Source organism: Equus asinus, chromosome 14 (assembly GCF_041296235.1).
Source record: "Equus asinus isolate D_3611 breed Donkey chromosome 14, EquAss-T2T_v2, whole genome shotgun sequence".
Classification (NCBI taxonomy): Eukaryota; Metazoa; Chordata; class Mammalia; order Perissodactyla; family Equidae; genus Equus; species Equus asinus.
This window is the reverse complement of record NC_091803.1, coordinates 30,672,188-30,687,937: the sequence shown is the minus strand read 5'-3', so window position 1 is coordinate 30,687,937 and position 15,750 is coordinate 30,672,188. Positions and strand designations below refer to the sequence as shown.

The 15,750-nt window shown below is 41.7% G+C and overlaps 2 protein-coding genes across 5 annotated transcripts in view; both read left to right on the top strand.

Annotated features, from left to right (window-relative positions):
- LOC106846160 (collagen alpha-2(I) chain-like) overlaps window positions 1–7,796 on the top strand; it is a 75,634-nt gene extending 67,838 nt beyond the window's left edge. Inside the window, exon 16 of the mRNA XM_070484704.1 lies at window positions 5,416–7,796. The gene's annotated coding sequence lies outside the window, so the exon portion shown is untranslated. The remainder of the gene's footprint in view (window positions 1–5,415) is intronic.
- A 3,531-nt stretch (window positions 7,797–11,327) lies between these two features.
- The window catches only part of METTL9 (methyltransferase 9, His-X-His N1(pi)-histidine), a 43,858-nt gene continuing 39,435 nt past the window's right edge, over window positions 11,328–15,750 (top strand). For 2 of the 4 annotated variants that reach the window (XM_014864755.3, XM_014864754.3), the window contains exon 1: window positions 12,326–13,966. In XM_014864755.3, coding sequence (XP_014720241.1) covers window positions 13,802–13,966 — 165 coding nt within the window. In that variant the 5' untranslated portion in view covers window positions 12,326–13,801. Of the gene's footprint in view, window positions 11,437–12,325; window positions 13,967–15,750 lie in introns of those variants that run through there. The other 2 variants (XM_014864757.3, XM_014864756.3) reach the window with 2 other exon arrangements.

Genomic DNA, 15,750 nt, shown 5'->3' with positions numbered 1-15,750 from the left:
GTTCCCCAGTTTGGATCCCGGGTGCAGCCCTATGCACCACTTGTCAAGCCATGCTGTGGCAGGTGTCCCACATATAAAGTAGAGGAAGATGGGCACAGATGTTAGCTCAGGGCCAGTCTTCCTCAGCAAAAAGAGGAGGATTGGCAGCAGATGTTAGCTCAGGGCTAAGCCTCCTCAAAAAAAAAGAAAAAATAATGAAAAACATCAAAACAAGAAGTTCAAGATCCAAATAGCTCAGAGAACCAAGATAAATATTGAAATAAACATAAAAAACAGAAAACGCCTGGATGCATCAAATTCAAACTGATGAAAACCAAAGATAAAGATAAACTATTGAAGGCAGACAGAGAAATAAGACACCTTATATAGAGGAACGAAAATCAGAATTAACAACAGCAGACTCTTCGTCAGAGACTATGCAAGACATAAGACAATGAAATGACATCTTTAAAATGTTGAAAGAAAAAACCTGTTAACCTAGAATTTTATACACAGTGCAAATATCTTTAAAAATTAAGGGGCTGGCTCTGTGGCATGGTGGTGGAGTTCTGCATGCTCCATTTCAGTGGCCTAGGTTCACAGGTTTGGATCCTGGGTGTGGAGCTACACCACTCATCAGCCATGCTGTGGTGGTGACCCACATTTAAAGTGAAGGAAGATTGGCGCAGATGTTGGCTCAGGGCTAATCTTCCTCAGCAAAAAAAAAAAAAAAAAAAAAACAGAAAAAAAGAAAAAAGCAAGGTGAAATAAAGACTTTTCAGACAAACAAAAGCAGAAAGAATTTGTTACCAACAGACCTCCATTACATGAAATGTTCAAGAAAGTCACCAGATGGAAACTTAGATCTCTACCAAGAAATTAAGGTCTCTAGAACTGATTAAAACGAAGATAAATATAAAAGGCTTTTTAAAAATTATTTTTGATCACTGTAAAAGATAATTGAGGATCACTAATACATTTCTGGTGGGAATGTAAAGTGGTACTGCCATGATGGAATACAGTTTTGCAGTTTTTTATGAAACTATACATGCAGTTACCATGAAACCCAGCTTTTGTACTCTTGGGCGTTTATCCCAGAAAAATGAAAACTTACATTTACACAAAAACCTCTAAATGACTATTCATAGCAGCTTTATTCATACTTGCCAAAAATTGCAATAGCTCAGATGTCCTTCAACAGGTAAATGGTTAAACAAACTGTGATAAATATAAACCATGGACTACAACTCAGCAGTAAAAATGAACAAACTATTGATACAAACAGCAGCTTGGATGGCACTCCAGGAAATTATGCTGAGGGAAGAAAAGCCAGTCACAAAAGGCTACATACTGTATGACTCTGTTTATGTAACATTTTTTTGAGATGATAAAATTTTAGAAATAGAGAACAGATTACTGGTTGCAAGGGGTTAGGGATGGGGCATGGAAAGGAACAGAGATGAATGTGGTTATAAAAGGGCAACGTGAATAATTGTGGTGGTGATGGAACTGTTCTGTATCTTGACTGTGGTGGTGGATCCATGAACCTACATGTGATAAAATTGTATAGAACTAAACATACACATGCATACAAATACAAGTCAAACTCTGGAAATCTGAGTAAGATCAGTGGATTGTATCAGTGTCGATCTTGGTTGTGATATTGTATTATAGTTTGCAAGATGTTACCATTAGGGTAAACTGGGTAACAATTACATGGATCTCTCTGTATTATTTCTTACTACAGCATGTAAATCTACAATATCTCAATAAAATTTTTAATAAAAGGTAACTGACCATCTAAAGCAAAAATAGCAGTAATGCCTTGTGTAATTACAGTATATGCAAAAATAAAATGTAGGACAACAACAGCCTAAGAGATGGGATGAAGGAATTGGGCATATATTTTTGTAAGGTTCTCATACTATATGGGAAGAAGTATAATATTATTTTAAGATAGAATGTGATTAAAGACATATATTTTAAACTCTAGGGCAACCATTAAATATATTTCTTTAAGATGAGGCATGAATAATAAGCCAATAGAGGAGATAAAATAAAATAATAAGGACAAAGTGAAACAGGTAGAAAACAACTAGCCAGATGATAGATTTAAATTCAATCATATCGATATTACATTAAATACACATGATTTAAACATACCAATTAAAAGACAGAAATTGTTATATTAAATTTTTAAAAAGCAAGATCCAACAACATGATATTTACAAAAGACCCACTTTAAATATGAAGACATAGATATATTAAAAGTAAAAGGATCAAAAAATATAACATACAAACACTAATCAAAGAAAAGTTGGATTGGCTATATGAATGTCAAAGTCACTTCAGAAGAAGGAATATTGCCAGAAATAAAGAGGGAGGTCACATAATGGTAAATGGATCAATTTACCAACAAGATATAACAATCCTAAATGTGTATGCACCTAACAACAGAGCTTCAAAATGCATGAAGCAAAAACTGATGGAAGTGAATGGAGAAATAGACCAATCCACAATTATAGGTGGAGACTTTGCTTCTTTCAGTAATCAATAGGACAAGTAGACAAAAAATTGATAAGTATATATAAGAAGTTAATAATACTATCAAAAAACTTGACCCAATTGACATTTATAGAATACTCTGCCCCAAAACAGCAGAATACACATTCTTTCCAAGTGCACATGGAACATTTACCAAGACAGACTATCTCCTGGGCAATAAGTGAAACAACACCATGTAAAAGAATAGAAATCATATAAAGTATGTCTTCTGACTACAATAGTATTAAATTAGAAACCAACAACCAACATACCTTGGAAATCCCCACATATCTGGAAGTTAAAAACATACTTTTAAATAACTCTTGGGTCAAGAGGAAGTCATAAGGGAAATTAGAAAGTATTTTAAATTGAACAAAAATGAAGACACATATCAAAATTTGTGGAATGCAGCAAAAGCAGTGCATAGAATGAAATCTACGGCATTAAATGCTTACATTGGAAAAGAAGAAAGGGTCTCAAGTCAATAATCTGTGCTTATACCTTAAGAAACTAGAAAAAGAAGAGCAAATTAAAACCAAATCAAGCAGAAAGAGGAAATAATAAAGATCAGAAACCAATAAGATTGAGAAAAGATGCCTATTAGAATGCCTATCATCAAAAAGACAACAGAGAACAAATGCTGGTGAGGATATGGAGCAAAGGGAACCTTTGTGCACTGTTGGTTGGAACGTAAATTGATACGGCCACTATAGAAAACAGTATGGAGATTCTTCGAAAAACTAAAAGTAGAACTACCATATAATCCAGCAATTCCACTTCCAGGAATACATCTGAAGGAAATGAAAACACTGTGTCGAAGAGATATCTGCACCCCAATGTTCATAGCAGCATTATTAACAATAGCAAAGACATGGAAACAACCTAAGTATTTACTGACGAATGAATGGATAAAGAAGTTGTGGTATATATATACAATGGAATATTATTCAGCCATAAAAAAGAAGGAAATCCTGCCATTTGCAACAACATGGACATTATGCTCAGTGAAGTAAGCCACACACAGAAAGATAAATACTGTATGATCTCATAGGTGGAATCTCAAAATGTCAAACTCATAGAAGCAGAGAGCAGAACAGTGGTTGCCAGGGGATAGGGGTGGGGGAAATGGGGAGATGTTGGTCCGAGAGGACAAACTTCCAACTCCAAGACTACTAAGTTCTGGGGATCTAATGTATAATGTGACTATAGTTAACAACACTGTATTGTATACTTGAAATTTGCTAAGAGAGTAGGTCTCACAGAGTGTTCTCACCACACACAAAAAAGGTAACTATGAGAGGTGATGGATGCGTTAATTAATTTGGTTGCTAATTATTTTGCAATGTGTATTAAATCATCCTGTTGTACACCTTTAAAAAATAGTGTTGGAGGGGCCAGCCCTGTGGCACAGTGGTTAAGTTCGGCGTGCTCCACTTTGGCAGCCCACTGTTCACAGGTTTGGATCCCAGGTGTGGAACTACACTACTGTCAGCCTCCACATATAAAGTGGAGGAAGATTGGCACAAGATGTTAGCTCAGGGCTAATCTTCCTCAAGCACAAAAAGAGGAAGATTGGCAACAGATGTTAGCTCAGGGCGAGTCTTCCTCACCAAAAAATACTGTTAACTAATAATGTTGTATGTCTTAAAAATATATATGCAATTTTTGTCAATCATACCTCAATAAATCTGAAAAAAATTAAAAACTTCTGATCTTTGAAAGACATTGTTAAGAAAATAATAATGTAAGCCACAGACTGGGAGAAAATATTTGCAAAATTCCTGTTTGATAAAGGACTCGCATGTGGAATATATAAATAACTCTCAAAAGCAATTAAAAGATGACAACCCAATAAAAAGTGGGCAAATATTTGAACAGACATTCCACCAAAGAAGATATACAGATGGAAAATAAATACATGAAAAAAATGTTTAACATTACTGGTCATTAGGAAAATCCAAATTAAAACCACAATGAGATACCACTACATAACTATTAGAATGACTAAAATAAAAACTGACAATCCCACACGCTGACAAGGTTGTGGAGCACCCAAAACTCTCATACATTCCTGGTAAGAATTAAAATGGTACAGCTGCTTTGGAAAATAGTTCGGCAGCTTCTTATAAAGTTAAATATGAGCTTGACATATGATCCAGAAATCCCACTGCTAGCTGTTTGCCCAAGAGAAACAAAAACTTACATTCACACAAAACACGTACACAATTGTTTATGGCAGCTTTCTTCATAATCACCAAAAAAACTGGAAACAACTCAATGTCCTTCAACTGGGTAATAGGTAAACAAATTGTGGTTCATCTACACTGTGGAATGCTACACGTCAGTAAAAAAGACTGATCTACTGATAGACACAACATGAAGGAATGCCAAATGCATTACGCTAACTGAAAGAAGTCAGACAAAAGATTATATGCTGTATGATTTTATTTATATGAAATTCTGGAAAAGGCAAAACTAGCGGGGTAGCAAACACATTAGTGGTTGCCAGGACCTGAAGGTGGGCAGAAGGGTTGACTACGAAGGGACGCAGGGAGTTTTTTTAGGTAATGGAAATATTCTCTATTTTGATTGTGGTGTTGGTTATACAGTTGTGTGCATTTGTCAAAACTTATAAATTGTACACTACAGAGGGTGAATTGCCTGACTTAAATTTACAGATCATAGAAATTGTTTTTATTTTATTTTGGAAGGTTTTCCTGAAGTGATTACACAAACTGCTATTTGACTTGCTATTTACAAATGTCATTTTTTTTTAGGTTATCTCAACACTAAAAATAATTACCTTATTAAAAATAATTTCATGACTATTAAATACTTTAAAGTACATATTGCTTCTGCTAAGGACCTCTTCTCTGTCTTCTCCCTCGTGAGTCATGTTGAAGACTCCCCATTTACAGGAAGATTCGGAATCACTACACCTGGGACGGCACCGGAACCTGCTCGCACCCCTGGGGCTTCTGATGCCTGTGCGCTGAGGACTGGTGAGCAACGCTAGGAGGCAGCAGAGCATTGTGGGAAGAATGTGTGTTCTGCGATCAGACTGTCTACTTTAAAATCCTACTTCAGTCACTCATTTGCTGTGCAATGGAAGCTGTCTGTGCCTTAGATTCTTCTGTAAAAAAAAAAAAAAAAAAAAGGTGGTAATAATAATATCAGCCTCATTAGATTGCAATGAGAATTAAGAGAGAACACATTTAGGACACAGCACCATGTCTGGCGCCTACTATGTGCAGTCGTTGTTGTTGGTGGCATGTGTGGTACTCTTGCAGCGCTGTTGTAGGGGGCTCTTTTTCATAAAGAGTGAGGCTGTAGCCCAGATCTAGAATTTCATGGGGTAGAAATACATCTATTTTCATTTCTGGAGTACTTTTCCTCCCAGGGGACTGGGCAAGCCTTGTACTATGAAACAGCATGTCAGGCTAAGGGAGAGGGTGAAGAATATGGAGGAGAAGAAATGCAAGGATTTTGGTTTGGGGTCATAAGGAACTGACAATTTGTCAAGCACACAACTCTAAAAGCAAAAGATGTCTTCACTTAGAAACTTTGTCACAGGTATGTACTATTTGTAGTGAATTATTTCCTATTTTATGCAGTGTAATGGAACTTTGAGTTTGTGAGATTTATTTTTAAAGTGTGCGGAAAAATGCAGAAAATTATACCACTTCTCTTGTGTACTATGTAAGTACAGATATGTTTATATTAGCATTTCAGAAAAAATGCACAAAACTCATAATTCATGAAAGACAGTAAGCAGGTGAACGAACAGATCTTGTAACTGGAAGGGACTTTACAAGTCTCTGATCCAGGTCCATAACTTTATCTACAGGTGGTCTTTATTAATTACCATTTTTACAACAAAATAGTTGGGGTTAGTGATATTCCAACGTCACATGGAAAATATTAGAGATACAACTAGAATTTGAGTTTTCTGCATGTTTTTGAGCTGGATAAATTGACATGGGGATCAGGAACTGGGAGTGTGTGGTGGGACAAAACAGACCTTGAAGGAGAACCACAAGCATACTTGAAGGATCTGGGAAAGCTCTCATTCCTGTCCATTGTACTTTTCAGTGAGTGAGGTCTGATGTCTGTTCGGTGAAGGAAGGCTCGCTGGTCATCTTCAGTTTCCATAAGGAGCATCATGTGGGTAAATCATCATTGTCTGAAGTTTTATTGGTATAGAAACCTGACATGTGGGTACACTGAGAATGGAATCATCTCTCACAGGCACATTAGCATGGACCAGACTCAGAACAGTGCCAAATAAAGCTATTTACTAATTTATACTGAGAAACTTAACCATCAATGAGACAGGCACTACATTCTCCCATCAGCACATTCCCACCCTATATAAGGATGTTGAGCATGGAAGGAAGGACATGGTGATTTAGGATGATTTTAATGGATATGTCATGGAGCCTTGATATGATGGATGCACGCATCTCCATCCACACAGACACCTGGTGCACTGAGCAGAGTGGCCTGGGGTACTGTGTCCGGGGCTGGTGATATAGATCGGCTGCCAAATCAGCCTGACTTTCCATTTCCTGTGTTTTCAAACTTGACTCAACTCTTTCCCACAATGAGCTGTTATTTCTATAAATATGTTATTACCTTCCTGCAGTCAATTTGCAGCGGAGTCTTGGCTTGGGGACCTGCCTTTTTTAAAGGTGTCTTTGCATCTCTTTAATCTATTATATGCATGCTTTTTACAAGTGTGATTCTCAGATAGAAATTTTATATATTTCCTCATTTCCAGAATTTTTTTCAGGGCAACTTTATGACTGACTCCATGTACTGCCTACCATTTCAGAAAGACCTGACTCAAATTTTTTTCCTTGAAACGTCCTTAAACGTATACGTCAAAAATATAATGTGTTCCTGATACTTGTGTCCAAATAGATATAAGTTCTAAACGGGGTAAAAGAGCTAATAAATGTTAGATGTCCTCAAATATGATGTGATTTACTATGTGCCAAGATGGAAATACATCCATGAATATACTGCTATTTACAGCACAATAATGGAGAAACTCCAGGTTATGAATCAAACAGGGCGTTGGAGATTCTAAAAATGAGTCCATTGTACTATCAAATCCTACAGGAGTAACTTGGATTTTTTTCCTGAAGACTTATTCCTTTGAATAATCATGATGAGCATTGTAGATGTGGTGAAACTTAGCTGTAAACATGTCTCCTGATGAAAGCAAAAAAAAAGTGCATTTAACAAACTAAAGCGTTTATTAAAAATTGTGAGATGTCTGTTTAACATTCATTTATAGTTTTGTTATAAAATTGACTTTTCCTGGTGGGAGAATAGCCTGTTTTATATCCACAAACACCAAACTACACGTTAGTGGGGTTCCTAAGCAAAGCTGGCTTCCCCCATTCCCACCCTCGCCCCCGGGGCTGGGGTGAGAGGCAGGAGGAAAGTGGAATCTGAGTTCTGCTGGCTGAAGAAAAGAGTCTTCTTGGTGTCGGAAAAGCTGCTGGCCTCTGATGCCCACGTGTCCCTGACATATCTAAAACTTTTTTTGGAAAGACTTGAGCATAGAAAGCTAATGAAGTTAGAAATAAAGTTTCTATCGTAGAATAGCTTAATAGCTGCTTCCAGGGTTGACTTTGTCAGTTTTAGGAAACTGTATGGCACAAAGGATGTTTGGTAAGGGGAAATCGTGATTGGAGAAAAGCAGCCGTGGGCGTCTCACTCTGCTGAGGGTTTGGTTCTCTAATAACCAAATGCCTTTCCTCTGGATTTAATGATTTGTGCACACAATAAGTTTAAGGACGATGCTAGGCTCAGTTTTAAAACAACTCACATTAGTTGTGGCTATTAAAAAAATCAATCACAGTTTTCGCCAGAGAAGGGAGATAGTTCTGTCTGATTTTTCAGGTTGGTTGATTGCTCAAGTATCCTCTTTCATAAATGCATTCTTCCTCATTTTCAGACCAGTTTGTGGTTGTGCAAAAATGAGATAGTGGTCCTCTTTCATGCCAGCAGAGATGTGGTTCTGTGGTATGTTACACAAACTCTTCAAGATCACTTATGTTTATGTACACATGTACATATTTTGTCTACTATGAAATATTTAGATTTTAAGTTTTAAAAGCTTTCTCATTGTACCATGCAATTTTTTCATGTGTTTCATATAAATCACAAGTTTGAATGCTTTATAGTCACAAAATAAGAAGGCTTTATAGTTTCAAAATAAGTATATGAAAACACAGTGGCATGAAGTTACATGGTATGCTGGGTGGAGAGGAAGCAACTATTCATGAGACCAAACCCACAAACATGCAGGAGACAGCAATAAAGAGGCCAAGGACAGGGATGTTTTGAAAATATACTCAAAACAAGATGAAAGAAGATCTTTGGACCTTTGAAAATGCCCTGGAAAGTGAATGAAAACAACTGCCTTCACTCTTTTATCAGAGCTCTGACTCAAACCTGCTGCTAGAAGGACCTTGCTGAGTTGAAACACATATTTTTAAAAAACTACATATATTCTTTTAAGTGGCTTAAGTTATTTTATGTGCAAATTTCTTTGAAGGACCCTAGGCGCAGTTGTGTATATGCACAATGTAAGTACGTTAGGTGGCCCACCGTGAGTCTTCACCTCCCAGAAGGCTCGGAGGGGTATCCCATTTCTTTTCTCACAATTGCTGGGTGCACCTATGGTCCAGAGGAACTTGGGCAACTCGGAAACTCGAGCTTAGCAAGAAGATGTCAAAACGAGGGCCACAAAGCCATATTTCCTCAGGGCAGCTTTCCCTGAACACTCCCCCCTCCCACCCCAGTTAAGCTAGGTCTCTCTGTTACAAGTTCTCCCAACAACATACAATTCTTTTCTAGCACTCAGCAGTTTGTGATTGTATCTTCATTTTGTGATTACTTGGATATGCCTCCCCACTAGACAGTAAGGTCTATGAGGGGGAGGCATTGTGTTTATTTTGCTTTCTATTCCATTTAGTCCAGTGCCTGGAGTATTGCATGTCCTCAATAAAGTTATTTTCTTGGTATTTCTTTGTCTTTCTGATGTTACCCCTCACATAAACTGAAACAGGTATAAGATTGCCGTGGAGGGAAGCCGTGGGTTTGGAAGGTTCTAGGCAGGTGAAATGGCACAGCAGTGTACAGATGAGCCAGCTGGGAAGAGTTCTATGTATCAGAGCGGGCAAGGCTTTCCTACTAAGAAGACAGGCATCCCCGCCAAGTAGATGACTTGAGTTTGCTGCCTGACTTTGTGATTTGAGGTGTGAATGTTTTACAGTTTTGTGTTTTATATTCCTTTCCCCGCTTCCATCCTCACTTCCTTAGTTCAGAGTCTCAGGAAGGGGTCTGGGAATAGACACTTTATAAGGAGCAGCTCCCATCAGGGGCTCTGAGGGAAGGTTTTATGGAGAGTAGCTTCGCAGAGACCACAGTCACATTAGGACGAAGCATCCTTATTATGATAACCTTGGTAGAAACTTTCAGATCGTCTGATTCTCATAGATGTATTGTGAAGTAGGCCGCTCAGGATCATGGCCCTCAGTTTACAGATGAGGAACGGGAGGCTCAGAAGGGTTGATGTATCCAGTTATAGCGAAAACAAGAGCAAATTAACAATTTTTTTGAGAGCTTACTGTGTGTTGAGGCACTACACTAAGCTTTTTATATTTAGAATAATTTAATCCTCACCACATCTCTGTGAGATAGGTAACCATTATTATTATTACCATTTTACAGATGAGGAGACTGAGACCTAGAAAGGAGAAGTTATTCGCCTCAAATTGCATAACCAAGAAGCATAGAACCAGGCTCCAAACCCAGGTAGTCCATCTCAAGAGCGCAGAGGACACACCACTATGCTAATGAGCACAGTGGGAGATCTCCCAGAGTGCACTGCGTTATTTGTGCTTGCTTCTATAGGTCTTCTGGCTCCTCCTCCAATTTTGCTACTTTGTTGCCAATTCTTGTTTAACCTGTTTGCAGTTTCACCTTAGCTTAGACCGTAGGGATGGCATTGCATATTACTGAAATATCAGCCACATTCAGACCAAAATCCCCTACATTTACTAATTTAAAAAAATTGTTGGATACATTTACTAATTTTATTTTTCAGAGGTGCTCATTGCTTAATAACCACAGGGCACACCTACTGAATCTATTGGGGAAAACTTGTACCTTTCTCTGACAGTCCAAAATGTTGTTAAGAAGCATAAAGAAATCTATAAGAAGCATAAAGAGAATGTGACTATATGAGTTCTTTTTAGACTATTTTCTCTTCAAGGAGACGACAGTGTCCAACAGTGACTGGCACATTTTGTGCCCTCTGCAAACCCAAGTGCCTCTCCCTACGGGGTTCTCTTTACATTATACTTTGTAATTGAAACCAGAACAAGAAAATGCTGTAACTTGTAGCTGATAAGAACAATTACATATATCAAGAAGTGCCCTTTCCTAGAGTTCTAGACAGGAAAGTGATCCAGTCAGGATTTCGGGCCTATGCACAGAGCTGTGACCCAAGCTAGACCCTGAGCTGGTCAGGAGGCAGTGAGCAGAGCTCAGCACTGAGGCTGTCATTTTTGTGTCTCTTGAATATCACTGACTGCATTTCAAAGCCCCTTAGAAAGGAGATTGGCTCATATTTGGCTTTATGTGTTATCTGTGCCTCTTCCCCTCTCCATTATGGATAATTGAGGTTTTAATATACAGTAGTGACATTCTAGTAGATGAAGGAAGGGGGCAGTGCCTGAGGGCAATCTGAACTTCTGCTTAGTATATTTGCTCTTGTTGTTTTCCTTCTTCCTCATTTGTAATTCAAGAGGCTCTCTGAGAAGAGAGAGAGCGCGCAAGGCCTATTAGATGGATCGAAAGACTGCGAGCTGGGACACCAGGTTCTATGAAAAGGTCTGCTACTGCCTTTGCTCTGCTACCTTTAGGCAAATCATTTGATCACGCTGTGCTTTGGTCTCTTCCTGTGCTTGCTAAGCGTAAAGAACACGTGTATTTTGTGATTACTATATTTTGTGTATTTTGTGATTACTATAGAGTGTGTAAAATGTGTGAGTGGTTTATTTTTCCAGGCTGGTTGCTCAAGTCTAAAGTGAAAATCCGCTCCTTTGAGATGCTAGGCTTCGTGGCAGTCACCTGACCCCCAGTTCTTCAGACTATCAGCCATCTGGTTGTATCTTGTTCATCTGACACATTTTGCAGTCTCTGAGCTGCAGCTCATCAGGCTTATAGTTGGAGGGCATACCTTTTCGTCTCCTTTGTTTTCAGAAATGAAATATGTCCTTTTATATACTCTTGCTGTTTTTATCCCCTTCCCCATCCCACCCCCTCTAAAAAGATGGCTTTCTTTGGCACAGAGCTGCTTTATCTGTGATACTGATCCCAAGAGACAGGAGGGAAGGGTGACATGGTAAGCAAATTGACTTATTTGGACTTGCTACTCCAGTTTCTTTTTGATGATTCGGGCCTGGACCACTAGAGGTTTGAACTAGATATAGTAAAGCACAGGCTCCTTGGGGTTTTGGCAGGAAGCAGTCAGGGAGCATACTGGGAAGAAAGCACACAAAGTACCGTCTTCTTTTGCCAGCCCCACCGTTTTTTTGTTTTGTTTTGTTATAGCCTAAGTCACCTTAGGCAACAGGATGTCCCTCTTAGGGAAGGGTGCCAAGCTGAGATTCTTAGAAGCTAATAAAAATGTTTTGTAAGGAACAATTTCGTTCTTTATCAGTGGATCACCACATCACCTTTTCATAAATGACAATCTCTCAAGTGCAATATTGGAGTTAACAGAAAGGTTTATTTTTTCTGAACTAAAATAAAATGTATTCACATTACTTCTAGTGCAGTTAAATTAAAAAGCATTTTCTAAACAAACCTAGGAAGGTGTTAAAGCTAGAGGACCCATGAAATACTGTATGTTACGCCTTAGTTGTAGCTTGGGTAGCAGCAGGAAGGACTTCAGACACAGGAACACAGTGTAACCCTATAGTTTTGAAACATTGCTAGGTCTCTCTATGCTATAAATGATCAAAGAAACACCTGGGTAAACAGGGCTCCTAGAGCTTAGTTCACTTTAAGAATGTTGGGTACAACTTCTGTGTTAAGGAAACAAGCAACCAGGGATTCTAATTTGGGGTCTCATTCTTGGACAGGGTCATGAGTACATCAAAACGTTACTTGCCGGGTGGGTAGTGGTTAAGTTCCCACGCTCTGCTTCTGGGGCCGGGTTTGCGGTTTGGATCCCGGGTGCCACGTACACACTGCTCATCAAGCCAGGCTGTGGCAGCGTCCCACATACAAAAGAGAGGAAGACTGGCACAGATGTTAGCTCAGGGAGAATCTTCCTTAGCAAAAAACAATAAGCATTTCTTGCAGGTGCCCCAGCTGCAGAAGCTGCCAACACAGGCAGAGGTTTCACCGAGGCCTCTTAGAAACGTCCAGCCGGCAGCTTGCCAGGTTCCCCAAACCTGGGGCACCTGGCGGGGAGGGGGAGAGGTCGGGAGGGGGATGGTGGTTTCCCTTCCCCCTCATTCCCATTTGCTTTGCAGGAGGCCCTAGGGGTGGGGGTCGGGCTCCTTGACTCTAACTGAGGATAGGCAGCTATGCAGCTGAGCCAATGACAGTTAAGAACCTGCAGCGTCGTCTCTGGCAAGAACTTGGTCTGAAGTGTCCCGACGGGCGAAAGGGATGAGGCCCCTCCTCGCCCTGGGCAATCTGCACGATCAGGTGGAGGTCCCGCCGGGGGGCGGGAGGAGGATCTCAGAAGCAAAGGGTAAGGCAGGGAAAGGCCAGAAGCCCAGCGGGCACCACCCCGGAGGGAGCGGGAGGCTTCAGTTACAGTCTTCGGAAGGAAAGCAATTAAAATCATCTCCGCCGGGATACGGCGCCGCGGTCTAGACGGGACCGGGCGCGCGCCAGGCGAACGCGCGCTCCCTTTGTCCCGCCTCCCGGCCGGCCTGCTCGTTGGAAGGAGGGAGCGCGTCCCGGCGAGAACGCGCCCCGGTCGCTCGTCCGTGCTCCGGGTGGAAACTGGCGCGGCCGGCGGCGGCGTTCCGCGGGCGGACCGGAAGTAGGCGGTGGGAAGCTGTGCACCGCCCGCTCCGCTCCTCCCCACCCCCGCCTCGGCCCTGCAGGGGCTGGATGGGCAAGTCGGGCGCGATGGCTCGAGCCCGGGCGGCGGCGGCGGCGACCGGAGGCGGCGGCCCCTCCTCCTCCTCGCCGCGGCGCCGGCGGTGATCGGAGCGAGCGGCTGCGGCCCCCGATGAGACTGTTGGCGGGCTGGCTGTGCCTGAGCCTGGCGTCCGTGTGGCTGGCGCGGAGGATGTGGACGCTGCGGAGCCCGCTCACCCGCTCCCTGTACGTGAACATGACGAGCGGCCCGGGCGGGCCGGCGGCGGCCGCGGGCGGCAGGAAGGAGAACCACCAGGTACGCGGGCAGCCCGGGGCGGCGGGCGGGGGCGTGGCGGCCGGGCTTCCCGTGCGCGGCCCGGCTATTGTGCGGGGCGCCGCGGCGAGGGGGCCCCGGCCCCTAGCGCCGCCGCCCCGGCCCCTCCGAAAGTTTTCCCTGCCGGGCGCCGGCTCCGCGACCTCGGGGCGCCCGGCCCCTTTTGTTCCGCGGCGCAGGCGGAGAACGGCTCCCTCCCCCTCCCCGGGCCGAGCGTGGGCGCCCGGAGCCCCGCATTGTTCCCCGCCCGGGCGCTGACTGCAGACGCTCGGCCCCCGCGGCGTCTGCTCCCGGCGGCCACCGGGGCTCGGGGTGGGGGTTGGGATGGGCCGGCGCGTGGCGACGGGGGCCGCGCTGGCACCGGGGCGTGAGGGGCAAAAGAGCGGACCAAACCCGTTACCCCGACAACCTTCCTAACCCCCGAGAATCAAAATGAGAGCCCCGTCCCCCTTTTTGTTTAGTTGAATCTGTAAACATACAAAGGGTCATAAAGAGATTTAACTGGGCGTCGTGAGCCGTTTAACTCTCCAGGCTCATTCAGGTGACATTTTCCCTAAGCACTTAGAAAATGTGTTTGACAGGTCCTCACGCCCATCCCACAGAGCCTTCCCTCCTCTCTAGGAGAGAGAGCCTTTAAACTTCCATGTTGGTGTCTGATCGGGGAGATATGATAAGAAGGAAGGTGATGCAAGCTTTTGCTGGAAGGATTTTTAAAACAGAAGTGGGCCGGACTGAATTCTTGTAAGAGTTGTAGTTGTGAATCTTGACCAGTGTGGAATGACCGGCCAGGTAGTCTTTTCGTTAGCTTAGTTTTGTGCCACTTGAAGTATGTGCAGGTCAACTGTAGAATTAAGAGTGAGCTATTTCATATTTGACCATAATGTAGTTTGCAGTTAACATTACACTCATTGAAAAGAGGCTTTTGAACTCTGCAAGAGTGTTGGCTTATAGTAGCTGGTATTTATAGTACATTCTGCCTTTCCAGAGAGCAGTAACTAATTATCCCCCATCTTGTGTCTTACCACTTTTTTGGATTTCTCACTTTCCTGTGTTACTTATTATGCCTGGTGTTACCCTCAGGTTGATTTCATGTGTTTTAATGAAAATAAAGAAAGCAGTTCATTCAGAAAAGTAGCATTTATTTAGCAAATATTTATAGTTGCCCTTTTTCTGTTTTTAAAGGGAATCATAAATTTGCATAAAATTTTTTGTAACCCTACAGCTATAGCAGTTCGTTAGGTAATTACTCCTGTGATGGTACTAGGACTGCACGTAAAGTTAGTAGGTGATCCTAAAGTGTAAAATCACATTCTTTGCTATGAATTACTTACACTAGTGATTCTTAGAGAAACAACTCTAAAGTACCATAATCATAATGTGCAGTTACCAACATGTCGCATATCTCTACGGAGCGTGGATAATGGTGTAAAACAGTGAGTTAGAAATGTCCTTTTTGACAGGTGGTAGTGATGAGGTTCTGGGTGGGATAAAAAGGAGGCTTATTTCCATTGATGTGGAATTATGGTTGAGTCTTAGCTGCAGGTATTTGAACACTTGTGGTCGCCTCTACTGCAGCACACCTGAGATGATTTCAGTGCTCAAAAAAGAATTGGGCATCTTTTAAAAATTGAAAAACTGTTTAAATAATTTGATTTTATGGAGCCTAGGTAGAATTATAGCTGTAGACAGAGTTTCAGAATATCTCCTAACAGAGGATACTTTCTGGGTACCTTTTTAAAGCAGCTTCTAAGGAAAACTAATATTGG